Source organism: Syngnathus typhle, linkage group LG2 (genome assembly GCF_033458585.1).
Source record: "Syngnathus typhle isolate RoL2023-S1 ecotype Sweden linkage group LG2, RoL_Styp_1.0, whole genome shotgun sequence".
NCBI lineage: Eukaryota > Metazoa > Chordata > Actinopteri > Syngnathiformes > Syngnathidae > Syngnathus > Syngnathus typhle.
Window position 1 is genome coordinate 21,268,628 of NC_083739.1, and position 26,259 is coordinate 21,294,886.

Sequence of the window (26,259 nt, forward strand, 5' to 3'; positions counted from 1 at the left end):
AGTTGCTTCAATACGGCAGTGTGTCCGCCATATTGGAGGTGACAAATCCGGACACACAAATGTATATGAGCTCTATTTGATACATTGCAGATTTGCGCTATTTTACACGACGCTCGAAGCAAAGTAGCTTGAAGCTAGATAACACTGGTGCACCCTGTTTTAATAAAACGTGACCAACATCATATCAATCATATCGATACCACTCAGAGATTTTCATATTATTCACGTCTGAAGCAACAGTTAGTTATGTAGTACATGTGACTGTAAACTTGTCACTAGCTGCTTTTTTTTGGGGGGGGGGGGGGGGGGGGTCAATTTAACCCGCTAGATTATCAGAAAGTGAGATTAAAATGTTTTCTCTTAAAACTGCCACACCTGATTGAAAGTACGACACCGTTACCGAAAAATAATGCGATTTTTGTGTGTGATAAATTCGTAGTGAATTAGCTTGTCTCATTTTCCGATATCAACAATGATTTGACATGGTCTGTTTTTTTATCGTTACTTTTTAAATAGCATTTCTTCGAAAACCAGAGTGCATTACTACCACAGAATGCAATTATATGTACATCTGATTAAAAAAAATATTAATGTGACCAGTGGAACACTTTGTGCATGTCATTAATTTTATTGCATGCCTGAAAACAAATATAACATACAACACATACCAAATTCACATTATTGCTAAAGGGGAAAAAGTGGGTGAACAGTCCATGCATTGCTTACTCTTCTGTGACGTTTCATGCATGGACCGTGAGAATGCTTGTTTGTCACATTTCATAAGGAGTAACCATTACACTATACATGAACTTAGTGTATCTTCAACTACGCTATTTACATCTGACGATTGTACACAATGGACTTCTATTCTCTTGCATCATCACACAAAAAACGTCTCGTGTGTGTCTTCTGCCTGCATGGTGTATGCATGTAAAATAGTGTCATTTGACATTCATGTGATTTGGTTTGACTGTTTATATTCTACTTAAAGTGAAATTCTTGTTGAAAATACTTTTACAGTCTAGAATAAATGTACTGCACGTATATTTTTGAACAAATACATGTAGGTCCAGGTTTACTAAAGTGCAAGAGTGGCAGAGAAGTGGACCATTTTAGTATTACATACTGTATATATCACATTACATATTTTTATTATTGAGTCTCAACGAGGAGTTTCTTTATCCCCACCAGCAGAAAGCTGAGAGCTAGTTAAGGAGACATCAGCGCACAACATCACAACGAGGAAAAAAGGACATTAATTAATGTAATTTAATCTTTCTGTTGATATTTGTATTGAGGGGGTGATGAATGAGCTGTTTTTGTTGCATCGACATTTTATCTACTTAAAATATAAGGATCATGCAATTTTTTTTTTACTCCTTCCAATTTTCTGTGCCTCGATTAAATCAGATCTAAGAAAAGTGCCACATCAACATCAGCACTGATGCTGATTGCATCATCAAATATTGCATTAAATTCTATTCAAGTCCTTTTATGTACCTTGAAGCATATCTCTTCTGGCCATCATGCCTTAATCAGAATTTACAGAAAAGAGCAACAGCAAACAACAACAATAACCCTTTTTTTCCATTCGTGCTGTAGCGTTGCGCCGTCAGTTGTTGTTCATAATCCACCAGGAAGCTGAAGACAAAACCATTCACAATATTTGTCACAATTTAAAATAATCCTCATGTGATCTAATAACATGCATGTCTTTCTCATGCAAAATATACGTATGATCCATGATAATTATCCATGCTGCGTAAGTAGGTGAATGAGGAAGTCAGTAGAAAGCACTTTGAAGGTGGAAAAGCATGATACAAGTGAAAGATCAGGTACCATCCAATTTAACTTAATTGATCCAAGAAATATTTTGTATCTACTACAAAAATCTGCTTCTCTATCAAGTATGCCATTGACATACAGTGACAGGCTGGGCAATTAAATGCTGTTTCACTACGGCAGCGGGTTCAGTAAGTGAATATTATTTATAAGTGTTTGTCATCATTTTAGATTACCTGGAAGGAGCATGGTAGAGACGATCTCTTGCTCCTCCAGTGAGTCAATAATGCAGCGCTGGAACGATTTACTTATGGGCGACTGCAGGAAGCTATGAGGGAAGGAAGACACAAAGGAGACGCATTACCGCCCCACTTTGAAAAGACTTCTTCATTTTTATTTTATGTGTGGTTTTGCTCTTCACCTCATCCAGGAGAGACGATCCTGCCAAAATTCATACATGATAAAGCATGATCTGTCAGGCAGGTTCTGGACTGAAATGCTTGAGAGAGAAAAAAGAAGGGAGAACGACAAGTGAAAAAGGCTGCGGTGTTAAAGTGAGGTAGGAAAATACACCATGAGACTGACTGTAAGTTGTTTTGCTGTCCGCTGCTGGATTCTGTGTAGATCTTCAGAGCATTCTGGAATCGTTCCACATCACACTCCTTCACTGACATTTGTCTTTGGACCAGGAGGATGTTCTTGATGGGCAGCAAGCAAAACAATCAGATTACCAAATTGACATTTTAAATATCAAAAATTTTCATCGATATTATCGATTCATTGTTTTTGCCCAAATTAGCACAAATGTTCGTTAACTAATGTTATGGCTGGTCAGGTCGTAGAACATTAAAGAGTGTAACATGGGGTCACTATGGCAACAACAGATTGCCACATCACATGGCAACAATGCTGTAATTGGAAGGTAGGATTAAAACCTATTGTTACTTTCGGCACTGTATGTAAAAAGGTGAGCCAAAAAGACAGGCTGACTCACCGATTTATATGTCCCCGCCAGAGTGTCTTCTTTGAGAGGTTCAAGATGTGGACTCTGAAGGTGGGAGCGGAGATAGGTGAGTCATCCACAAGCGGCAGCACTATTATAATTTGCACGACAGCCAGACACAACGCTTTGACCATCACAGATTCAAATGAAAAAACAACAACAACTGTGATAATTGAAAATAATAATAATAGTAATAATAATCTGCACATGGCAAAAATAAAGAAATGTCATGATGAGAGTGGTGGCATGTAAGCTAATACAGTATGTGTCTTTGGGTTTTGTTGGGTTCCGTCAGCCAATAAAATTTGCTTCTTGTGAAAATGCTGTTGAAAAAATCTGTTTTCATTGGTTATTTGCCACTTCTAACAGTCAGTGGTCACAGAAGGGGCCCTGGCTATATCAAGGGGTCCACCAACAACATTTTAATTGCAAACCGCCAAAATTCTTCAGATAACGCGATAAGTATTCATTATACGTTCTCTACAGGGAGTGGGGGTGGGGCAGTGCCTCCACAGCTCCCCCTCTAGCTCTGCCAGTGCCAACAGTCTATAATGCCTATTATTAGATTGGTTGTGATTAAATTGTGAAATTCTCATAGGACAGAGACTTTTTTTTAGGCAATTTGTTTAATGTGTGTCAGTCTGACCGTTCCTGCTGACTTTCCCCGTACCTATACTGCTGGGTGGGGCAGAAGACCTCTTATTTATTTTTTATGTTTAAATTGTACTTGAGTGTGACCCACAAATTCTGTCTGGCAAAAGTTTGGGGAATTGGCACAGAGTTGACACTAAACTATCAACAGTACATTCATTACAAACCTCACACTCCAGCTTGTCTATGAGCTGCTCCAGTTGGTCAACTTGGGATCCCCAGTGGTAGTCGGACTCCACACTGACCCCTGCAAGACAACGTTTGTCACCAGTAATTCAACAGTTTAATGAGGGTGGTGGGCCCTACCTGTGGTCAGCATGCCAGAGTAAGGGTCCGTAGGAGAGAGACACATGTTCTTCTGGATGCGTCGGGCCGGACGTTTGGAGACCCTCTGGATAGGTAGGTCCTCGGGCTTTTTCACTGACCTTCTGTTTGTGCAGCCTTGGTCATGGACAGCCTCCATGGCGCAGTCTAGTGATGATTGCAGGGACTGCAGCTGGGTGGAGGTCTCCCTGAGCAGGAAGCGTGTCACAAACTGACCCAGCACAGAAGAGCCTTGATACTCCTGCATGGTGGGTGGGGTCAAACATGTTATTATGGTTACATCATCCATTCTATCCCAACGCTTCAGTCCATACAGTACACACATGTCTAATATGCGCAAATATTTAAGTCACCCACCTCTTTAGTTTTATCCATTGCCTTTAAAATAGCCACATTTAACTTCTCAAGCGCAGACAGCACGTTGATGTATTCCCCCACATGGGGACTGAAGTACTCTGGAAAAAGGACGTGTATTTGTAATGTGCTGAGTGATTGGAATAACGCCAACATGCAGACTCAAATGTTATTGTGAGAATTAGAAAGACCACAAAAAATTGCACCTGACAGTTTGTCGATGTCCATGTTGCTATGGGGGAACAGAGAAGGCAAATGCCATTACAATTGAGCTCACTGATATATTAGATCAATTCTTACACCACAGACAATTTATTGGGTACACCTGCACAATCGAATAAGATCCAAAATGAATCAATGCTTGACGGTACATCATTTTGTCTCATACCATCTACTAAGTACAGCACTACTTGAGGCTGTTGTTCATCCGTCGCAAACTTCACATTTGGCTTTAAATGCAAGAAGGGAGGCGTATATGTATCACGAACATGATCTCCATTTAATGAATATTTAAGTGGCAGATGGGCTCCAAAACACACTACAGGTGGCAAAACCAAGAAGAGCTCACTCTGCATTTTGCCTGTCGATGGAGCGATAAAGCTCTTGCATCTGCTCGTCTGTGAGGACACCATCATTGAAGTATGACTGGAACTCCTCCAAGGACAGCTTCCCGTCATCTGAAAGCACATAAGATCGTGATAATATCATGAAAAGTTACTTAGTTACTTAAAGAGATAATGGGTTACACTGTAGTATCACAAATGTGAAAAACAATGAAAGGCTTTTTGATCTCTCTACATGAAACAAGTTTTAGAAGTTTTCTTTTTCACTAACCCGATTTTCAATACACCGACCAGAATTTGTTGAAAACCTTTGTAAAGACAAAGAGTTTTAATGATTAAAATACCGACACACAAAAACACACCGGTATCATATAACAAATCAAAATAAACAAATTATTTTTCACTTTATTTTTTATTTTTAAAAGAGAGTATTCTTAGCTCAGACGGAAGAATGGGGGAGGAAACGTGTTCATAGCTTCATCACTTAGTTTTCAATCATGTGTGAGTGACAATCAAAGGTAGTGAGCAGACACAATTCGCATTGCAGACACAAAATGATTTCAAAGCTGTGCAAATGGGTAAATAGGCTATTGTGATTTTAAACCCACCATCAAAATGAGGACAAGTTCTATAGTGATGCATAAATGTGAGTCGCATTATGCGACTTTAAATGTGTTTCTTTAATAATGCATGTTTGTTCCTGAAAGCTCAGCTAATTTCAGGAAAGAAAATCATTTCAGTGTGTTTCATTATTGTTTTAATGATAAAAATGGAGGGGATAATGGCAAAATCACAAACTGGCTGGTCAACAAATACTGAAGAGTACTAAAAAATAAATGTGATGCTATTACCACAAGCCAATGTAGAATCAAAATTATTTCAATGGTGTTGTTTAAGCTACATTTTATACCTACGGTGATTTCAAATGTTCTTTTCCCTCCTAAAATTCTATGTTTGTTTCTTTTGCTGCAGGTTTCATTCATTATAACAGATTTCATTTCTCTGCCGAAGGTTATGGTTCAAGGTTTGATGTGGACTGTGAGTTTTTACTTGGCTCGAGATTGGTCAAAACCCACCCACCACTATTTCATTGTAAAAAAAAATTGAATATTTTCATCCTTAATTTTAACCTTGAGCATCTGCTATGTATTCAATGCCGTAAGATGCAGGAGTAAATTGGATGTGACTCATTGTACAGCCTTTCTCCACCATCTGATTCTCACCAAGTTCAATTCTAGGTTGGACAACACTCGGGTAGCACATTACGCAAGCGCTTGTCAAAGCGAAATGGTGGCGGACCAGGCAATACTGACTGTAAGCTGTCCATCTTGCTCCTTGTAGCCACGACACTACAACAATCAGCAGCCCATGAATGCAATTTCATATCAAGTGCTTGTCAGTTATTATCTCCATATCGAGATCCAGGATCAGAATATGCAAATTTGATACACACGACATCGTGCCTATTTAAAGAGCCATCATTCAGGAAGTAGCAGTACCTCACAAAAGAGGCATTGAGAGCTGTTCTTGTGATTCATAAACGCCAAATATACTGTAGCTGCAGTCCAAAACATTAATCTTACCAGGCAGAGATAGGCTTTCTAAATGGAATCATAAATCATACAAGGCAGCAATAACGCATAATGATTCCTGGCTGGACAGTCAGGATGTAATAGTGGATGAGTCATAAACAGGTAGTAAAAAATTACAGACGGGTCCTCGCTTTACAACATCTTCGAAGTTACAGATGACACGCAATGAACTAGTTTGTGGTTAAGAAAGGCTGTACTTGTGTTCCCCTTCCCTCTCTTTGATTGTTTGATGTATGTGGCCTACACATTTTGTGAGTCCAACCTTTGGTCAAACCATCTTCTCCTACTCTTCTGTCCTGAACTGAGACTGAGATCACAATGACAGTTTGGTGACTAAATATTTTTAACATCCTCACACAATTGTTTGTTACAGTACAGAACAATTGTAGTCTGCCAACTATTGTGGGTCTGACACTTACGATATTCCCATATCAAATAAATATGCTGGTCAGTAGAGATGTGAATGACGTCCTGATTTGGTTTTCATCTGCCTGCAGCGATATGCTTGGCAGACGCACAAAGGCTTCCAGCTTGTGTTTTGTATGAAAGGCGCAAGTCCCCACTCTCAATATTGCAGTAGGGAAGCAGTGCGTTGAGTGTGTTGATACGGCTATCAAAACACCTCCTCATTATGTAGAAAATGTGCACTGCTTCCAGCGAATGATGAGCATCCCACTCAGTGCTGACTGAGGGGGAGGATGCATCTCCATCGCAACTTGCACAAACAAGACACTGCACTCTCTTGTTTGACCTTCCCTCTGTTCCACACAGCAGGGAACCAACAAAGGCAAGATGAACAGACTTGAGAAGTCACACAAGTGTAAAATGTATGACAGCTACACAAGTGAAGCCAAAATCCCTTTCCAAAAGAAGACTTCTGTTGTGTTTTTGCACAAGGTTCTGATGCCTGTAATTAAATAAATGAATATTAACCTTTCTGGTCACTGTTTACTTTTACTCGCGGATATATGTAGATATCTGTAGTTTCTATTCTACATTTCTGTCAAAAACGTTTTTCGAGCGGTCTGAGGATGACAACGTGAGAGATGTTGATTGGGGTCTTCGGGAGTCGAATAGTTTTTCTTGTCGGCAGGAAATTTTGAATGTTAAATAGAAAAACTGTTTGCAACTGTTAAAATTGTTGGCAAACATTTGGGCAACTTTGAACGAACTCTTCGAAAACAAAACCTGAGTTTGGAGTCACTAGCAAACCTTCGGAAATACAATGACAGGCTCTTTAAAAATTATTGGGCTGGAGGCACCAATGATTGCTCCACGTGGCCTCTGCCGAGGAATGAGTGGTCATAAAAATGAGTGACAACAAAGGAAATTCTGCTAATTGATGCCACTGAGTTGGGATGTGTCTTTAGCCCAAAAGCAGCATTCTGAATGTAGATGTTTAACAAAATCAGCCCATCCAAATCCCTTTCCCATATAAAGACTCCTTCAACTCTAAAATATGCAGCTCATCACAACAATCTGGCACTATTAACAGGGGAGTTATGTAACACTACCAACCTCCCGAGAAGACTAAATGCATAAAACACTCAACCATTTAGCATTTATTGATGTGATTACATGGAGGTGCGAGTGTGAATAGCAAAAACATTTTGACTTAGTCATGTGCTTTTTCTTACCATTTTTGTCTGCCCGGCGAAATATCTGCAACAAGAGAAGATAGTATTCATGATATAGAAAAAGAAAACAGAGTAGGATCTAAAAAATATATATACATTCACACAAAGTTCATACCCAATGGAATAATGAGAATCTCATCTCAATCACAAACAAATGTACCTCACTTTGAAACTGGCTCTTTCTATTCTAACATGAATGTTGTTGTATGAATTATAAAAAGGGCATACATGGTTTAATTATACTGCCTGTTACTGTCATTGCTGGCATAGAAAACACATTTTTGAAATTATATTTTACAACAGACCTTATTTTTTAATTTAAAAAAAAAACAAAACATGCTACCTCCACTAAATATACAAAAGGTACCATTATTATGACATTTTTGTTTGTGACATTGACACCGGTTTTAGCGATGTAAGCACTTTCAGAAGATGTTGACGTGATACCTGGAGGCTGCGCCATTCTTGTCAGTCCTCTGCAAACCTTCAAAATGTCCCAATGTACCCTTTTAAAGATGCCTATAAGGGAGCCAACAGCAGTTTTCTCTGTCAAATTTCAACGACGAATGCTCACATGCTCATTTCTCTTTTGCGCTTCAGTCGATGGAGGCGAGATGCTCCCACAGAGCTTACGAAGATCATCTAAAAAGCTTACACACTGACAAAAAAAAAACTCAGCCACCTCCCTAGAGACACTGAACATGACTTCTGACTCTATTTAAGACAACAAAACCACAGGAGCAAGAAGAGAGAGAGTATGGCAGCATCGAAGAGGCACGATTTCATCAGCCTCCGGAGAAATGAGTGTGCAATATATTTGTACAATACCCTAAGCCCCACACTACTCCGAGTTTATTGAAACCAACAACAGGGGTTTCAAGTAGCATGATTGCAAACACAAAGACTCTAATGATGAGTTCGTATCTCAAGAAGAACCCAAAGTGTGGCATATAGAAAGGATGAAGACATACGTAGGTGGCTCAGGGCTTCTCGTGTGCTCGTTTGCACTCCCTCTCAAACAAGCACAAACTCAAAAGACACTTTGCCAAGGCCCAACAATTTTAATTTTATATGCCTTTACAGATAGAGCCAATCAAATCGCATATGCTTGAGTTTTTAAAATGAAAAAATTCAAAACAAATTAATTCACAAAAAAAATACTGGAAAATGGACAGTTTTTATGTATAGTATGTAAATAGTCTCAGTGGCACTGCGTCTTAGTGGGTAGTACGTCTGCAACAGAGTCCTGAGGTTCGGGGTTTGAATGTCGGTTCTCTGTGCTCTTGGCTCGAGTCAGCTGGAATGGGCTCCAGGTCACTCACATCCAAAATGAGGACAAATGCTATACAAAATGAGTGGAAGGGTTTAGTGGGCGGTAGACTAAAACAGGCAAATATTTATGAATACATAAATGACCGTACTAACAAGGTTTATGTCAAGAGAGTCGTTTACAAATTAAAAAAAAAAATTACGTGCTTCTGGAAGGATTTACATTTTAGTGGAAGCTCAAAACGATGCCATTCACTCAATATGGCCGGTCATGTGTTTGTTTTATCTCGAGCATCTCCTCCATAAATCATCAGCCATCAAACCCTCTAAGAAGATTTGAAATGCAGTAATATCAATACATGGGCATTGACGTGTTCATATTTTACATCGTAACAAAAAGAACAGGGTGCAAGGCAAGATGAATAATGGAAAGTGGGAGATTTTTCTTTTTTAACAGAGGCATGAAGGCATGCAGGGCTGAGGCGATGTTACCTTGAACCAGCTTTTAGATTGCCCCCTCAAACACGAGGTATCGTGACCGATGGTGTGACTCTATTTTCACCCTATGCAAAATACGGTGAACGAGCATCCTAAACTCACCGTTCTTATGTAACGGAGCTGCTGTTCATCAGCTCCACATGAATGGAGTCTGACAGATTTGCACCATTCACCATGAGCAGCGGTGACAACATCTTCTTCTTCCCTTTACATTTTTTACCTATAAATAGTGACCTTGACTACAGCGGTAAGACATGCAATGATGACAAATACACAAATAAGATAAAGGCGCACTTACATCGTGGAAAAGGGATGCGGTGCGGTTGTGGTTATAGTCACATTCCTGCTGCAGCTGTTTGCTGAGGTGTTGCTGCTTGGCAGATTGCAGACACATCGTGATCATCTCTGTACACGCCAGCATCCTCACACCTTGCACCGGATGAAAAGATGGACAAATGGATAGATGGGGTCGCTGGATGCTTAATAGGGTGGATGGAGGTCCGCTGTCAGGGTGAGACGGAGCGAGACTGAGCGTAGACGCATGCGCAGTGCACAGTATAAAGAACTCCGCCTGCAGGAACTTTGAAATAAAGCGCCCTCTGCCGATCACTGCATACGCGCACGCTCTGATCGGATTATATATGCAAATAATGTATGTATATATTATGCAAGGGTTATACATCAAGTTAAGAGTTGTAGTAATTTAACTAATTATTTTACTGAAATACAATTTCTTGTTTGTTGCACCTTTTTCAAACAATAAATACAGGATCCAGTTATTTATTTTTATTCAAATCTACAATAAAACTAGCCAATTTTAAATGTTAGGAACACATTCCAGTACGATGCTCTTCTACTTCACTCCATGCAACATTATAATGATAAATCACAAATGATTACTATACATTCACTGTATGTCTTGTTTTGGCTTTGGTTGGATTGTACAATTGCAATGAATTTGCTTGTACAGTAAAATAGAAGAATATGGCTGTATAACGTTTTCTTTCTGAGAGATGCATTATGTGCAAGTTATTGTGGTTTATTCTTTTGTTTCACGTCCTTCATTTCTTTTTAGTATAAAACAGACGTTTATGTATTTTCTTATTTTCTTAAAAGTCAAATTGTGTGTATGTACTGTACTGTACTGTACTGTACTGTACTGTACTGTACTGTACTGTACTGTACTGTACTGTACTGTACTGTACTGTACTGTACTGCACTGTACTGTTTGTGTGTATATCAATATACAAAATATGCCCTACTCACAATCCAACTGTCACAACAATCATGTGCAAATGTGATACACATCTAATACATAGATTGTAAGTGATGAGCCATATTAGAAACATTTAAATATATGTGTGTTTATTGCCACCGTACACATCATTGCACCACTGCTCAATACACTTTCACTGTCTGTAAATGTGACATGTCGCTACTCTTGGATGTCATCATCTTTACAGCCCACTCCCACCCAGTGACAGTGTGAATGGGTGGGGGCAGAGGTGATTGCTAAACGCACCAATAAATGTGTGGACACTTTGGACCATCTCCATACAGCTTTTTTGAAGTTCGTCCTCAGTGCAGGTCAACAGGTGAGTCTTGAATGATTACAATGTATTGTTTTGTAGTCGTTTTTAGGATTGTAATATTAAACACTCCTGTTACCCTGTGCGTCATAACAAATGCCAAAAAATGTAAATAAATTACAAATTTGCAGGCCTAGATACTTTTTCACCCTTCCTTTTAATTTTTGGTTTTACTTGGTTTTAGATTACTAAATACAGCATACTCTATTATATACATATCGACTGGCAGCAACGCAGGTTGCTAAAGGACGGTGACCATTCTTAATATAATGGAGGAAAAAACATCGAAGCAATAATAAAAATAGAAAGTCTTAATTTAATCATATTTAACTTGGTTTTAGATCTGTGTAAAATTGCTAGTAATGAGAAAGCTTTCAATAGTAGTGTTACTTATGATGATATTATTTTTATGTGATGAGTATAATGTTTTGAAAGCAACATATTTTAGAATTGGCTCCTATACTGCTGTAAGACAATCATGGACTAATTTGTTGCGATTGAGCCACAGTTGCCAGCTAAATTGGCACCAAAAAGAAATACATTTTGACCGACTTTTCTGGAAAGGCATTTCCTATGACAGCCCAATGTCAAGATAAATATCTCACCACAAGAGAAAGCCTACAATCCTCAGAATTACCTTATCTTCAGACCACAGGCCAGGGCAAGGCTGTCTGAACACATTGCAGATGTATCTATATATTAACTAAAAAACAAAAAAAACTGCATTAACTTCTGTTGAAGTTGATCATTTCCTGTTGTTGAGGGTTTTCTGAGCTGTGTCAAATATTTTGGTTAGCTGAATTAGTTACATGAAAGATATTAGTAACAGCTCACCTTATGGCGTAGTGCAATTCTACCCCCACAAAAGTAAACACATTGTTAAAATACATCTCTGGAGCTGATAACATACAGAATTATAGATGGAAAACTGTGGTCTCGGTGGATTATTTGATGCGAGCCTCAGCTGATGGCGTCTGTCGCTCAGCACTGAAACGGCTGCAGTGAGAAGATAAGCCCCACCCAGAAGGAGCACCTTCAGCTCACAAAGCGTCACACCTCTTGGCATCAATTATGTTGATAGCAAAGTTTCACTTGTTCCTCACTTTTCACTTGACATTCTCTGCAAAAAGGGGAATTATTCAAAAATTGCAGAAATGGAGTTGATCTTTAACAGTGAAATAAAATGTTCTCATCTACGTTCACTCAGCGCAAGAACAGGTGGCTCAACATGGCTGCCTTCCTTCACCACTGTCCCTTCATCAAGTGTGCCACCAAACCAGCTTTGAGGAGATCAAGCCCATTGCTCTCTCTGGCCAATCAGTGTCCCATCATTGCACGTCAGATCAGCATCTGCAGGTCAGCTGCCTTGGCGGCCAAGTTGAGTGTCTCTCCTACCAGTCCTGACTGCCCCCAGCTTCCCACGCTGGAACAAAGGAGGAGGTTTGCTCAAACAGCTCCTCAAGTGACGGAGCCGGCAGTGTCAAAGGCTTGCCCTTTTGTCACCTCTCACATCGGGATGGTCCAAGCGAGCCCTGAAGTGCAGGAGGATGTCCGAGAGGGTAGGAAGCAGCAAAAAGCATTGACAAACGTTTGAAAAAATTGCTTGAGTTGATTGCATTGAAGTGATGATCCTTCGTGCTACTTTGACAGGTGTGATGATGTCTCTATTGAAGGACTTAAAAGAGTCTTTTTTCCCCAAATCACCTCAAGACATCACCGTCAGCCACCTCCTCAAAGACAACATGGGTGAGTATGTCGAAACGAGAGGTGTGGCGCTTGTCAGGTCACCTACCATTTGAACATCATTGATACCCATCAAAAACTCAATTATGAAGCACAAATGAAGGTGCAGATCATGGAAGTCATCTTCACTTTTACTGTCCACTTGCATTGGGGTCAAGTGGGTGCAGTGACCCACCAGATCCAGAAGTGGATGGGGGAAAAAAGCATCTTTTGAAGCACCTGTTGAAAATGTTTGGCCTTCATAGAGGTACGTATGTGCCATTCTAATACAGGCTATACCTGATCTTGCCTTTGCAGTTGGGCCCAGCTTTGATTACGACTACTTCTTCTCTGAGAAGATTGCCGAGAAGAAGAAGGACCACACTTACAGAGTCTTTAAGACTGTAAACCGGAGTGTCGGCTCATATCCTTTTGCTGAAGATTACTCCGTGTCGGCGCGGGAGGGCTCCCAAGTGTCTGTCTGGTGCAGCAACGACTATCTGGGGATGAGTCGTCACCCGCAAGTCCTCAGCACCATCAGGTAAAAGTCAGATGTTCACACAGTGAATATAGGACAGAATCACATTTGGAGCTCTTCCTGTGTAGCATCCCACAATATTGCAGCTTTTTAAATTTCATGTGTCATCTTTTGCTCCTCAGTGATGCCCTGTACAAGCATGGTGCGGGAGCAGGGGGAACCAGGAACATCTCAGGAACCAGTCACTTCCATGCAGCTCTGGAGAAGGAGCTGGCTGAGCTCCATCAGAAGGACGCCGCCCTGGTCTTCTCTTCCTGCTTTGTGGCAAATGACTCCACCCTCTTCACTTTGGCCAAAATGTTGCCAGGTATAAAACCCTGACACCTACTTTGACAAGAATGCTGCTGTTTTTGGATTATATCCCACTCAAGGTGATATGATGATGCCACCAAGTACTGAAATCAGAAATATCTTCTTCCTTGATTAGTTCCGTCCATCCATGGTTGTTTGTCTATGTGTGACTGTACAATCCAGGCTGGGTCTCTCACCTAAAGATAGCTGGTATTGTCTCCAGCTCACTTGTGACCCTGAAAGGGAAAAGTGACAGAAAATGAATGGATCGCTGAATGGACTGATGGAGTGACAGGTGAAAGATTTAACAGTGTAACTGTGCTACTTACAGGCTGCGAGATTTACTCTGATGCTGGGAACCACGCCTCGATGATTCAGGGCATCAGGAACAGCAGATCTAAGCGCTTCATCTTTCGCCACAATGACAGTCGACACCTGGAGGAACTTCTGCAGCGTTCAGACCCAAAGAAGCCCAAAATAGTTGCGTTTGAGACGGTGCATTCAATGGACGGTGAGGCTCGCAAAATGCTCTATTCCAGATGCCACTCTGTCATTCCATAAAATTACTAAATTCATTGGAAAATGGGATGGAGTGTTTAATTTTTTTAATCTTTTGTCATTCGTCATGTGGGAGGAAATTACCAGGTGCTCCAGCTTTATTTCTTTATCCATTATCTTTATGCCATTTCCATAAAAAGCACAAGCTATTTTTGCATTGTCAGGATAGGTTTTGTCTCAGAAAAGCTTTCATTGATTAACTAGAACCTGTTTAATTGTTTTTAATCATCTCAACTTGGGCATTTGAGTCTTGAATTTCCTGTTTTATTCCAGGCGGCATATGTCCCTTAGAGGAGCTGTGCGATGTGTCTCATCGTTACGGAGCTCTGACATTTGTTGATGAGGTTCACGCCGTCGGCCTGTACGGAGAACATGGAGCCGGAGTGGGAGAGAGGGACAATGTGATGCATAAGATTGATATTGTGTCTGGGACTTTAGGTAAGCGGCTCATGCGGAGATCACCATTTGGACTCATTTTCACTGGCCGCTGAAGTCACACTCACACACTTGGCCTAACCGTCACTGTCACTCGTGCCAATTTATCTGTGTTAACTCACATCTAAGGGCCTGAAGAGGAGGCGTTTGCATCACAGGAATTAGAGAATTATCAGTAGGGTGTCGGCGCTACTGCCGCTGTGGCTCTGCTGATAACGTAACATCAGAGGCTGGGTCGACTTTTGTGGTAACTTCAAACTTCTAGCTAAAAATGAACTGGCAAAGCCATATTCGGACGTCAAACCACTACAGGATTGAAACGCTTGATTTGAAAGTGTTTGAGTCAGTGTATGAGCTCGAGTACAAATACACAATATCATTTACTCATGACACAATTGGAGGGTTTTCATAGGTGACAAAAGTTAAAAATACCGCAAATTATTCATCATGCTATTGTTTGTTTAAAAATAAACTTTCTTTCCTACGTAATGAGGTAAAAATAGATGGGCCTAGTCAGTGGCAGATGAGGTAATAATAGTTCAGATACGTTTATGAAACACAAGATATTTATTGCAATTAAAAAGAAATGATTCTCGATTAGGATTGTATTATTTATAATATTATTATTAATCAAAGAACTACTTAATTAATCAAATAAATGTTAAATTTCTATTTTAATCTATATATTATATCACTCAAATAACCAACTACTATTTAATAAGAAAAACATATTTTTAAAAAAACCATCGGAATCTGTTTAATTTAGAATAAAGCAATTTTAATGTAACAAATCTGCTAATGTTAATGCTCAGCGGGCCGGATTAAAGAATGGAGTGGGCCACCTCTGTTTGGGAAGTGTTATGGTGTTTGTAATTCCATCCAGAAATTTGTATGTGAAATGCAAATACCGTATATAAAGAAAAATGTGTCTCCTGACCTCATCAACACTGTTCCAGGCAAAGCCTACGGCTGTGTGGGAGGCTACATCGCCAGCAGCACCACCCTGGTGGACACGGTGCGATCCTTCGCCGCTGGCTTCATCTTCACCACCGCCCTGCCCCCCATGGCCCTGGCCGGAGCCCTGGAGTCCGTGCGGGTCCTGAAGGGCCCTGAGGGGCAGTCCCTGCGCAGAGCCCACCAGAGGAATGTCAAACACATGAAGCAGCTGCTCATGGATAAGGGCTTGCCTGTGGTCCACTGTCCTAGCCACATCATCCCCATACGGGTAAGGAGGTTTGCCAACAAGATGAAAAGTCAGTAACGTACACTAGCGTTCTAAGGTTTGGCTCACTTAGGAATGGCCATATTTTTTTTAAGTAAAATTGCTATTTACTAATCAGATATACACTCTATACATTGTTAATGTGGTAAATAACTCTTCAAGCTACAAACATCTGTTTTTGAATGCAATAGCTACATAGTAGCTCAAATGCTTCATTGTGCATTTTGCTCATTGTGTTGGAAGGCTAATGGGTGATTTGAAAACCCTTGAAAATTCTTGTGTAACTATGTTTGTTTTCATGGAAAACACTAACTTGTCTGGGTGACCCCAAACCTTTGAACGGTAGTGAATGTCACAAACCAGCCGTAACATTACACTGTGTAACCTGACTGCATGAGTGGCGTCAGCCATTGTGATTAAGATGAGTAGTTCACCAATAGCAGTCGCCTGAGTTTAACTTTCATGCACTCTGCAGGTGGGCAATGCAGAGCTGAACACCAAGGTGTGCGACACCCTGCTGGAGAGACACAACATCTACGTGCAGGCCATCAACTACCCCACAGTGCCTCGCGGAGAGGAGCTGCTGCGCCTGGCTCCCTCTCCTCATCATCAGCCCGCCATGATGGAATACTTTGTGGGTGAGTGTCCTGTTGTTGATTAGTGCTTGTTCATGTGGGGTCCACTTGGTTGTCTTTTCATGCAAGTACAATTTTTGACCTGCTCAATAGTCCATTACTGCATTGAGGTAATTTTCTGTTTGCTGTGTAAGTGGCTTATAGTCACAAACTTACCACAAAGACTGAAAAGCCACATTAATGCGAGAATCACATTCACAGAGAAACTGGTAGACGTGTGGCAGGAGGTGGGGCTGGAGCTCAGCAACCTCGCAGCTGTTTCCTGCACATTCTGTGACCGCCCGCTGCATTTTGACCTGATGAGTGAATGGGAGAAGTCCTACTTTGGCAACATGGAGCCCGAGTACATCACGGTGTCTGCATAGAGGACATGGAATTTGACCAGCTACTAACTTAAATTGACACGTTTTGCTTTCTATGCACCAAGAAGAATGTAAGTGTTAACCTTCAAACATATCTCAATTTAACATTGTGTAGTTTACTTGTTTCACCTATGACAGCTTGATGGTTGCCGATGTGGATTTGATTAAAATTGTGCCTCCTCTAATTTAAAAGCGTAAACCCTGCACATTGGGCACTTTCTAATCTAGATGTGTAGCTTTGAATTAAACAAGTTGTGTGACTTCTTATTTTGTGATGGGCTTCCAGACCTGGAAATAAATCAGTTCAAATATTGAAGGTGTTAATGATTGTCCGCAGTTTGTTCATGCATAATGTAAAAAAAAAAAAATGCAGTAAATCTCTCTAATAAGATGTATTTGTCTTTATCATGCTGTCACATTCTTTTTTGTTGTTTTTACAGGACCTTGAATGTTGTACATATAATGTACTAAAATTTGCATTAGTCTCTAAATGCCGTGGAGATTGGTAGGTTTTTGAACTTTTCAAATTTACACAACCCGAATTTACACAATATGCATCCAAAGTTGGTTGATTAAATTCAATATTTATTCTTTGATCCTCGCCATCATACACTGCTTACAAATGACAACAAGGCTACGAACAGAAAGGAGCTAGTTTACAAAAGCACAGTGGTGTCAACTTGGGAATTTGGTTGCTATATTTAGCAACACCTATGACCACTGTAACAACTAAACTACAGCATTTTAGATTAAAATGACTAGTGAGTTTAATTCCCACTAAAATACAAAACACATTAGGGGGATCATTTTCACATTTTGTTCCATATAACAAAAAAGGAGCCAAGTGGAAGGCAATCAGCAGGGATGTCAAATTGATGAGATTTCCTAGGAATGTGTATTTGTCTTAATAATGCACTTTTCTAATTTACATCATAATTTATTCCAAATTGTTTTGCTCTACCCAAACCGCTGTCCTGAAAGATTCTGTACTGAATTAAGAATTGTTTTGTGGACTCGCTAGTTGACATTACAAGGGCTAGCCACTTCTCGTTTGACCTTTGCCCTCAGCCGGCGGAGTTCTGCATTGTCGCCGTCCACAACGAGGCCCCATTCGATCAAGGCCCAAGCTTTGCTGAGCTGCTGCTCGCCATAGTGCTGCAGCGCCCCCCTCAAAAAGCACTCACCAACGCGTAGCCTCCCCAGACCTTCTTCCACACATTGGAAGGTCCGCTCCTTGTGGAGCTCAAGGGCCCTGCTGTAGTCCTCCAGGGCGGGTCCTTCTCTGGAACACAGCACCAGGCTGCATCCGCGATGGCACAAGTCTTCCGCCCAGACTTGGGGGTCGTTGGAGCAGCCGGCGTCGGAACAGCCGTGCTTCTGAATGACTCCATCGAGGTCAGCTACGCTACGCTCGTGTAAGCCAAGTCGCGCGAGGCAGACTGCCCGCTGCCGAAGATACTGGAGTCTATGTTTGTCCGCTGCTTGTACTGCCAGCGTCAGGAGAGGAAGAGCCTGATCCCAGCTTCCATCTGAACACACGCTGCTGGCATCCTGTGCTGCTGCCTGCCGTAGAAATAAGACACAACATCCTGACAACTTTCATAAAAAATAATGTTTAGCTTTGACTTACACTATCTGAATTTTTTTTTAAAGGCTGTGTTTTTTACAGTATACCTACTTACTATAATGCCTTTGCATGTGGGAAAGGAGCACTATAGTCACTCCGTGACATTCACCCAGCCGGTTCCAGAATCGTGTAAAAAATAGCCATACATGTGAAAAGTCTTCTGCAAGTACTATTTAGTGTAATACATATATCATATCCCTCCCACTTTGAATTGTGCAAAAAAATGTTAAATGTTGCGATTGTTTATTGTGTTTTCTTATTATTATTTCAAAGAGTGGTAATTGAAATATGTGTGGGTGCCTTAGTGATATGCTGTACAGTAATCAATTATCAAGTTTGTTTTTATAGTCTTGATTTACAGCTTAGATTTTATGGCCCTAGAAAAGGTTCAAAATGGTACCTTGGAGTGCAGTAATTCTCCTTATGTGATACAGAAATTGTACCTTGAGGGGAAGAAATAGTCTGCCAATGCCCAACAAGGAACATCAGTTTAACCTTTCGAGTCTGAAAAATGGGTCTTATACTGGAATTGGTCGAATTCCTTGGATTGAACTATTGAAGAGGCTAAAAGTATTTTACTTATTATGGATGAATAGAAATGGCGCACCTTTGCTACCTGTTCCCTCTGATTGGATGGGATCAGAGCCAACAAGAGTTCCAGACATGAAGATTCTTTCTCAGCAAGCTTGCAGAGTCTGCGAGCTGCTCTGCAATAATTGTGCCGCCAAGCATCCATTACACCCGCCCTGGCCTTGGCTGAAGGATTTCTTGGCTCCTGGCTGAACATCTGGCTCAGGTGAGCACCTGCCGCCTCCACTTCACCTGAGCCAGATGGATCGATACAGCAAGTATACAAAAATCAGTGCAAAGCTGAGCAGAACGTTGCATATTCAATCAGCAAAGATGGGCAAAGTCACACCACCTTTGGCTAAAAGTATGTCAACACAGAGGAGATGCCATCTGGGGCCTGCACAGTTAGTCTTCGTCAAAGCAGCGCAGATTACGGAAGCCTCCCTGAGCCGATCCTCGTGGCAAGGGACATTATTGGCGACTAGGACGTCTGACAGGCTGCTCCTGCAGAACTCATGCAGCCAATCACTGACCAGCTTGCGCGCTCTGTCCTTGAGTGACAGAAGGTCTTTGGTGACCTCATCAGTGTTTATCTGCAGTGCTGCCAGAATGTCATGGGTGCATTCCTGGAGTAGGAAGATAGGGTGAAGCTTATTGGATTCGAACACATTTTACTGGGCAAAAGAAATACGCATAAGACAGTAAATTAGAAAAATTTGAAAAACTTCATTTATGTCAGTAATTCTAATTACAAAGTGCATGTCATATATCATATGGATATACACAGAGATAAATATTTCATAATTTTGATGATTATAGTGTAGCACAAAGCTAAAACCCACAGTTCATTTAAGGTCAAGGTTGAGCTCGAGCCTGGTTGAATGTCAGATAGAAATTGGCTTTCTGAATGTGTTAATGTGTTCAATGAAGTTGAATAATCAATGAGTACATATTATAGAAATAAACCTTTGCTATCATATTGTAATTAAACTGCTCCTTTACATTTGGAGAACAAAAAGTTTGGTATACTTGGCCACTGCACTTATGGTGAGAAATGAATTATAGTGGAAGAGGTGTATCCATACAGTGATGCCAGAGTTGTACCTTTTGCTGGTTGAGCAGGAGGTACGTGAAGCCTCTTCCGCAGAGTGCTTCAACATGTTTGGGCTGCTCCTTGAGAATGGCACTGAAATCAAAGATGGCTGTCTTTCTTTGGCCGAGCAGAGCGTAGCACCTCCCTCTCTCCAGCAAGGAGTCGACTGCCCCGCCATCTGGGAACGTTGAAATTACTTAATACACCGGAGTGCCTTTTTTTGTTGTTGTTTTTTTTTTTACCAGCAATGATGATGGCGATTGAGAGATAGGCCACAGCCTCCCTGATGGCGCTCTCCTCTGTCGTGCATTCCAGAAGGCGTTTGGCAGCAGAGTGGCAGCGCGCCTGTAGCAGTGCCCGGTCCTTTTGCTTCGCCACTGTCAACAAGGGGCGTAGACAACTGGTATCGCCACATTGAATGAGCTTTTTTAGCAGCTGCAAAAGGGGGAAAGGGGAAATTAAATACAGTCTGCTTTCACGGAAAATTATGAGAAAATGTACGTATTATAAGTATGACTGACTTTGCCACATGCCATATCAACAGGGAACACCACTTTGAACAATTTTCTACGTAAGCCCGTGGGAATAGAAAGGAATACCATGAATAGCCAAAACCCACAAATACTTGGTAGAACCCGATCTTTTGTAACAATGAACTTACCCTAAAGTATCAGAGAATTCAGCTTTGTTTGGACTGCTGCCTCATGTGACACCAATAAATACACATTGACTTACAAATTACAAAAATATTAGGTGAAAACATGTTTCAAGCTTCTCTACCTGATTGGTGTCATAGAGAAAGCCCCTGTGCAGCTGCAGAAGTACGAGTCGGGCCAGGACGGGTGCCCGAGGACTCTTATGCCCGATGGAAAGCAACAACAAGCGATAAGCCTCCTCCACTCGTCCTAGCTGGTACAAGGCGTCTGCTGCTAAGATCTGAGGCCCATCGGTGCCTGGTTGGAGCTCCATGAGCAACATGGCAAGGCAGTGAACACCAGCAGGAGATCTGAATGTCAGACAGGGGGTGCATGCATACTATGATGGATATCAACATTTCTGCCCCATCTGAACATTACAACTAATATGTAAATGTAGTTTTTGAATGTACGTGAGACCCATAATACCCTGCCTTGTGGTCATCTGGCTTAGATGTAACATTTAGCTGATCATCCTGCTGAGCCTGCTGTGAGTAATTTTCACATGCGGCCGACTGACGGCGTCCAGCCTGCTCCAGCATGACCCGACCCTGCTCCAGAAGCACAGTCAAGAGCAGACCCCGGAGGTTCCACGGCACCAGACAGCGAACGGTCAACGACGTCTCCAGCGGGTGCAACCTGTTGGCCGTCACATAGTCGAGAGCTGTGAGATAGTTGAAGCCCCCGGTCATGCGCAGAAGCCCCCTTCCACAAAGTGCCCGCACACAGCTAGGTGGGTGAGGGGCATTGTGTTCAATCACAGCCTGGAAGTCCTCTAGCGCCCCTTTGTGGTCATCTGTGAGAAGTCGCGCATAGCCACAGAGCACTTGCACAGTGTTCTGATAGCTATTCTGATCTTTGGAAATGGCCAGCTGACTACAAATAGAGAGGGCCTCCTTATGCTCCCCCCTGAGAAGAAGACACTCGGCCAGTCGCACCCGCAGCTCTCGTCGTCCACCGTCAGGCTCCAAATGGCAAAGGGTTCGTAATTGAGCGATCACAGGGTCCAGAAGTTCCACTCCGTCTAGGGACCTCAGGTCGGCTCGGATGAGGACAGTCTCCCGGAAAGCAGAGAGACCCTTTTCAGCCTGCTGACGAAGATGGTTGCAAGCAGCCCAACCTGTGCCAAGATCAGTGAAGAGCTTTTGGAAGTAAATTCGGGCACAAGGGGGGTGCGCCTCGAAGGCTTGGCCCAAATCCAGACAGGCCTCTGCAACCCGGCCTCCCGCCGAGAGAAAGGCGGCTGCTCGACCGGTTAAGATCCTCGCTCGCCTGTCAGGTGTGTCTTGGATCATCTCCAAGATAGCTGAATACACATCTGCACTGTCGCCAAAGCGGCCTATGAAAAACAAATGTGCCGCCTGGAGCTCCTGCACGTGGCTGTCATCTGGTGAAAGCTCCAAAAGGAACTCCAGCAGTGGAGAAGCAGCCTCAAGATTCAATTGCATACTGTCCTTCTTGGTTGCTTCACATTTGCTGTCCAGCATCAAGGAGGGATGCCAGTGATGCATTTGGTCTGTCACGGCTTTTACTATTTGGGGTATTTGAGCAGCTTGTCTGCTCTTTACCAATTTGACAGTTTCACATTTGTTGCTCTTGTACGTTTTGAGGTAAAGCTTCAGACCCGTCGTTCGGCGAGACTCTGACAACAAGCAGGACAAGGCGCGGGTTATCTCCAACGCTACATAACAAATGTCCTCTGGATTTGGCTTTTGTTTCCGTTCAAGCAGAGCAGTACAGCGAGCAAAGATCTCCTCACAGCCTTGCCCGCCACTCTGAAGGAGGGACTCCATTTTGAAAACGGTGGCCGTCAAATTATTTGGGCAGAGCGTGGACAGAAAGAGAGCTACCAAACCTTTACTGAGAACTTCATCAGGTTGGACCTCTGGGTGGTCGAGCCAACTTTCTAGAATCGAGATGACTCCTTGAAGGTCTGACAACTCCATTTTGCGCATATGGGAAACAGTTGTTCCTGCATGAGTACTGAAAGCTGACGTGTAGAGGTAGGTAGCCCGAACCAGTTCGCCAGCCTCTAGCAACTTGTCTGCATCCTCACACAGAACTGAAACCTTGATGCCAGGTCTCACCATGGCAGTCATGATTATTGACTACCTCCTCACAATTGCACACCAAGACATACGTACGTCACCTGCCAACAGAAAAGATAGGATTAAAATGTCGTTGGTCTTACTCATAGAAAACACGACTTGTTATGAAGGGATGAATGTCACAAATAATACCAGGATATAAGTGTTGAATACGCAGCTTATTAAAAAAAAATAGCAATTTACTTAAAAGTAAAATACAACTCAACTGTGCTTAAAAAACGACAAGTAAAAAATGTACTTGATGCAAATAAAAGTTTAAACAGGCTTTATAGACATCTACAGCTTCATTGTAATGTTTACATGTTATTTCATGTTTTAAACTGTATTTGTATTTGGTTGAGTGATTTGTTTTCTTTACGTACCACAAGTGATACTCCCGTACAACAATATAACCACTAGACCCGGGGTGTCCTAGACCAGTCGTTTTTTTCGCGGGCCGCATTGTAGTCATAGCTTCTTTCGGAGAGCCATTATGATTGTCCACCCAAATAAATGTATGAGCACCTCATATTATATACAGTAAAAGCTACAAAACAAACTGACAAATAACTCGTTTGCAAATCAGACGAGTAAAAACTGGTCAAATATCTAAAAGAAAAGATAATATTAAAAGTGAAGACAATTTGCAATTCTAGCAATGACACGAATTTGATGCACAATTTGTCTTCGCGGGCCACATAAAATGATGTGGTGGGCCGTATCTGGCCCCCGGGCCTTGAGTTTGACACCAGTGCACTAGACTAATGGGTCAAGGAATGTGTACCGTAATTTTCGGACTATAAGTCGCTCCGGAGTATAAATCGCACCAGCCATAAATTGCCCAAAAAAGTTAAAAAAAACATATATAAGTCGCTCCGGAGTATAAGTCGCATTTTGGGGGGCGATTTATTCGACAAATCCCAACACCAAGAACAGACATGAACGAGCAACAACAGGCTAAACGATACGTTATGCTAACGTGACAAACAGAAACGAGGAGCTGAGAACGGGCCTGACGTAACATTCAGTTATTTAAAAAAAACTATTACATAAATAACACGTTTATAAAACCATCTGTGTCACTCCAATTCATTAAATCCATCGATCGTCCTTTGTAAACATCGCCGTGTGCCGCGCCGCAGTTCAAATTATACCACAGGCCCATGTGGCATGTGAAGTGATCAACTATACTAAAAATAAAACATGTGAAGTGGTCAACTATACTTGTAAGTAAGTGATGTGTTAATGATCAAGTAAGAATTTGTGAAAAAAATATATATATAACTCGCTCCTGAGTATAAGTCGCCCCCCCCCCACCCAAACTATGAAATTTATAGTCCGATAATTACGGTAATTCATTCTCTTGGTAATGTGGGATTTGTTTGTACTACCTACCTGTATTTCTTCCCCACGCAACAGTAACTTTCATGCCTAAGAGCAGACCGACCAAAATTTGCATAAATCCAGACTTATTCAATGTTCACATAACACCAAAATCCGAATAAATATGGCCGCTGTTAGAGCATCTCTTGCCCCGGACTGCCCGGGGAAAACACTACATGGGACCCATTTGCTGTCGGCTACTGTAACACAATAGTGCTCAGATCTGCGTTGCCAGGACAACTCAACATGGCCGTTGAACAACAAAAGCTGCAAATGTTAGCACGGAGACAAAAAAAGACATTCAAAACACATCCAATTCTTTCTTCCCTCTCCCTTTCTTTCGACACTTACCAGCGCGTGAGTTGTAGTCCGCGTGAGCGCTGGTCAGGTTGCCATGGTAACCGTACGCGACAACTTTGCCTGATAAATCATGACTTCACACCACCTTTATGGCAATCTGGGTGAAACGATCTCCAACAAACAGGAATCAATGCGGGGAAAGTCATTTGCAGATAAACAGACTCATTTAGAATCTGAAATCGAATTTTAATGCAATGCAATTTTAAGGGTTTGTAATAAATACAACTACAGTAAAAATAAAGAGTTTTGCATTTATAATCACACAGATCAATTAACATTGACTTAAAGAGTGATTTTCATGTATAGATAAGCCGTCACGTAGAATAATGTTACAACATACATCATTATAATCCAAATGTGCATGTCCAGAGTCATTCATTCATCAATTCTCTGAACTGCTTATCATCACTACTAGGGTTGAGAGGCAAGGCGAGGGATACCTTGAACTGGTCACCAGCCAATCTCAGGGAACAACCAAAACCAATAGATTACATTCACAGTCACATTGATAGGGCCCTCTATTCCTTCCGAGCACAAGTCTGTGTGCAAATAGGCCCATTTGAGTTTTGGCAATTCCGTAGACCGACGTAGCTTGCCACAGGCACAAACAAAGACTAACTGGGCCATTTGGGCCTCAAAAGAAGTGTATTTGCCGTATATCCGTGGATACTGACTTCACCAGCACGCAGAGAGCATGCCATGTGTAGATGCAGGACTCAAGCTCAAGGTACATTTAAAAGAAATAAGTACATCTGAGCCTAACTTGGGTTTGAAACCCTACTTCAAATCAACAACCCTCAGTTGAAACCCTACTAGAAAACCCTGGCACTAGTTTGAAACTCTAACTTTGGTTTGAAACCCTGCTTTGAACCCTTGACCCTAGTTTGAAACCCTACTGCAAAACCCTAACCCTAGTTTGAAACCCTACTTTGGAAACTTGAGTTTTAAACCTTAAAGCGGAGTTTTAAACCCCACTACAAAACCCAAACCCTAGATTTAAATCCTATTTTGAAACCCTACCCCTAGGTTGAAAAGCTGACTTTAATTTGAAACAGTACTTTGACACTCAACCAATAACCGTAACACCAAAACCCTAACCCAACCCTAAATTAAATTTAAAACCCTATTTTGAAATCCTAATCCTAGTTTGAAACCATACTAGGAAACCCCATTGCTAGTTTAAAACCCTACTTTAAAACCCATCCTTTGATTGAAAGGCTGACTTTAGTTTGAAACCGTACTTCGACACTTAAACAATAAGGCTAAACCAACCCTTGTTTGAAACCTTAACCCTAGTTTTAAACCCATCCATCCATTTTCTGTACCACTTGTCCCCACGGGGGCGAAACCCAAACCCTAGTTTAAAACCATAATTTGAAATCTTAACCCAAGGTAGAAAAGTTGTCTTGAAACCATACT

The 26,259-nt window shown here is 41.6% G+C and overlaps 3 protein-coding genes across 4 annotated transcripts; 1 reads left to right on the top strand and 2 right to left on the bottom strand.

Moving 5' to 3' along the window:
• Positions 1 to 623: 623 nt before the first annotated feature.
• On the bottom strand, positions 624 to 12,472 carry LOC133146844 (N-terminal EF-hand calcium-binding protein 1-like). Its single transcript, XM_061270918.1, has 14 exons — positions 12,097 to 12,472; positions 11,900 to 11,965; positions 9,972 to 10,176; positions 7,907 to 7,931; positions 4,683 to 4,791; positions 4,321 to 4,346; positions 4,118 to 4,215; positions 3,743 to 4,001; positions 3,604 to 3,683; positions 2,777 to 2,830; positions 2,368 to 2,480; positions 2,204 to 2,281; positions 2,019 to 2,110; positions 624 to 1,641 (listed from the first exon to the last, which is right to left on the bottom strand). Exons 2-14 carry the CDS (start codon positions 11,941 to 11,943, stop codon positions 1,613 to 1,615), a joined length of 1,212 nt encoding a protein of 403 aa, XP_061126902.1. The 5' UTR covers positions 11,944 to 11,965; positions 12,097 to 12,472; the 3' UTR covers positions 624 to 1,612.
• An 18-nt stretch (positions 12,473 to 12,490) lies between these two features.
• alas2 (aminolevulinate, delta-, synthase 2) lies at positions 12,491 to 17,341 on the top strand. Its single transcript, XM_061270905.1, has 9 exons — positions 12,491 to 12,821; positions 12,913 to 13,008; positions 13,303 to 13,525; positions 13,645 to 13,829; positions 14,145 to 14,324; positions 14,645 to 14,809; positions 15,763 to 16,031; positions 16,504 to 16,666; positions 16,865 to 17,341. The coding sequence occupies exons 1-9, from the start codon at positions 12,491 to 12,493 to the stop codon at positions 17,026 to 17,028; spliced, it is 1,776 nt and encodes a 591-aa protein (XP_061126889.1). The 3' UTR covers positions 17,029 to 17,341.
• Positions 17,342 to 17,589: 248 nt separating this feature from the next.
• Positions 17,590 to 23,211, bottom strand: ttc34 (tetratricopeptide repeat domain 34). Of its 2 annotated transcripts, none has more exons than XM_061270892.1 (7): positions 21,440 to 23,211; positions 21,096 to 21,321; positions 20,558 to 20,750; positions 20,327 to 20,493; positions 19,575 to 19,848; positions 19,269 to 19,474; positions 17,590 to 18,588 (listed from the first exon to the last, which is right to left on the bottom strand). In XM_061270892.1, exons 1-7 carry the CDS (start codon positions 23,107 to 23,109, stop codon positions 18,043 to 18,045), a joined length of 3,282 nt encoding a protein of 1,093 aa, XP_061126876.1. In that variant the 5' UTR covers positions 23,110 to 23,211; the 3' UTR covers positions 17,590 to 18,042. The 2 variants fall into 2 exon arrangements, with proteins under 2 accessions (XP_061126876.1, XP_061126869.1); XM_061270885.1 differs by having other exon boundaries at positions 19,260 to 19,474; positions 21,440 to 23,206.
• Between the last annotated feature and the right edge of the window lie 3,048 nt (positions 23,212 to 26,259).

Bases quoted from the DNA above. Each gene is read 5' to 3' on its own strand.
- LOC133146844 (XM_061270918.1), bottom strand. From the start codon at position 11,943: ATGTGTTCAGACAGCCTTGCCCTGGCCTGTGGTCTGAAGATAAG. The intron at 4,792-7,906 runs GTAAGAAAAAGC...ATGTGCTTTCAG, and splicing joins TCGCCGGGCAGACAAAAATG to ATGACGGGAAGCTGTCCTTG. The intron at 2,831-3,603 runs GTTTGTAATGAA...TCCCACCTTCAG, and splicing joins TAGACAAGCTGGAGTGTGAG to AGTCCACATCTTGAACCTCT.
- alas2 (XM_061270905.1), top strand. From the start codon at position 12,491: ATGGCTGCCTTCCTTCACCACTGTCCCTTCATCAAGTGTGCCACCAAA. The intron at 12,822-12,912 runs GTAGGAAGCAGC...CTACTTTGACAG, and splicing joins GCAGGAGGATGTCCGAGAGG to GTGTGATGATGTCTCTATTG. The intron at 13,009-13,302 runs GTGAGTATGTCG...TTGCCTTTGCAG, and splicing joins CCTCCTCAAAGACAACATGG to TTGGGCCCAGCTTTGATTAC.
- ttc34 (XM_061270885.1), bottom strand. From the start codon at position 23,109: ATGACTGCCATGGTGAGACCTGGCATCAAGGTTTCAGTTCTGTGTGAG. The intron at 21,322-21,439 runs GTATTATGGGTC...TCTGACATTCAG, and splicing joins CCAGATGACCACAAGGCAGG to ATCTCCTGCTGGTGTTCACT. The intron at 19,475-19,574 runs GTGGTGTGACTT...CATCTGGCTCAG, and splicing joins TGACATACTTTTAGCCAAAG to GTGAAGTGGAGGCGGCAGGT.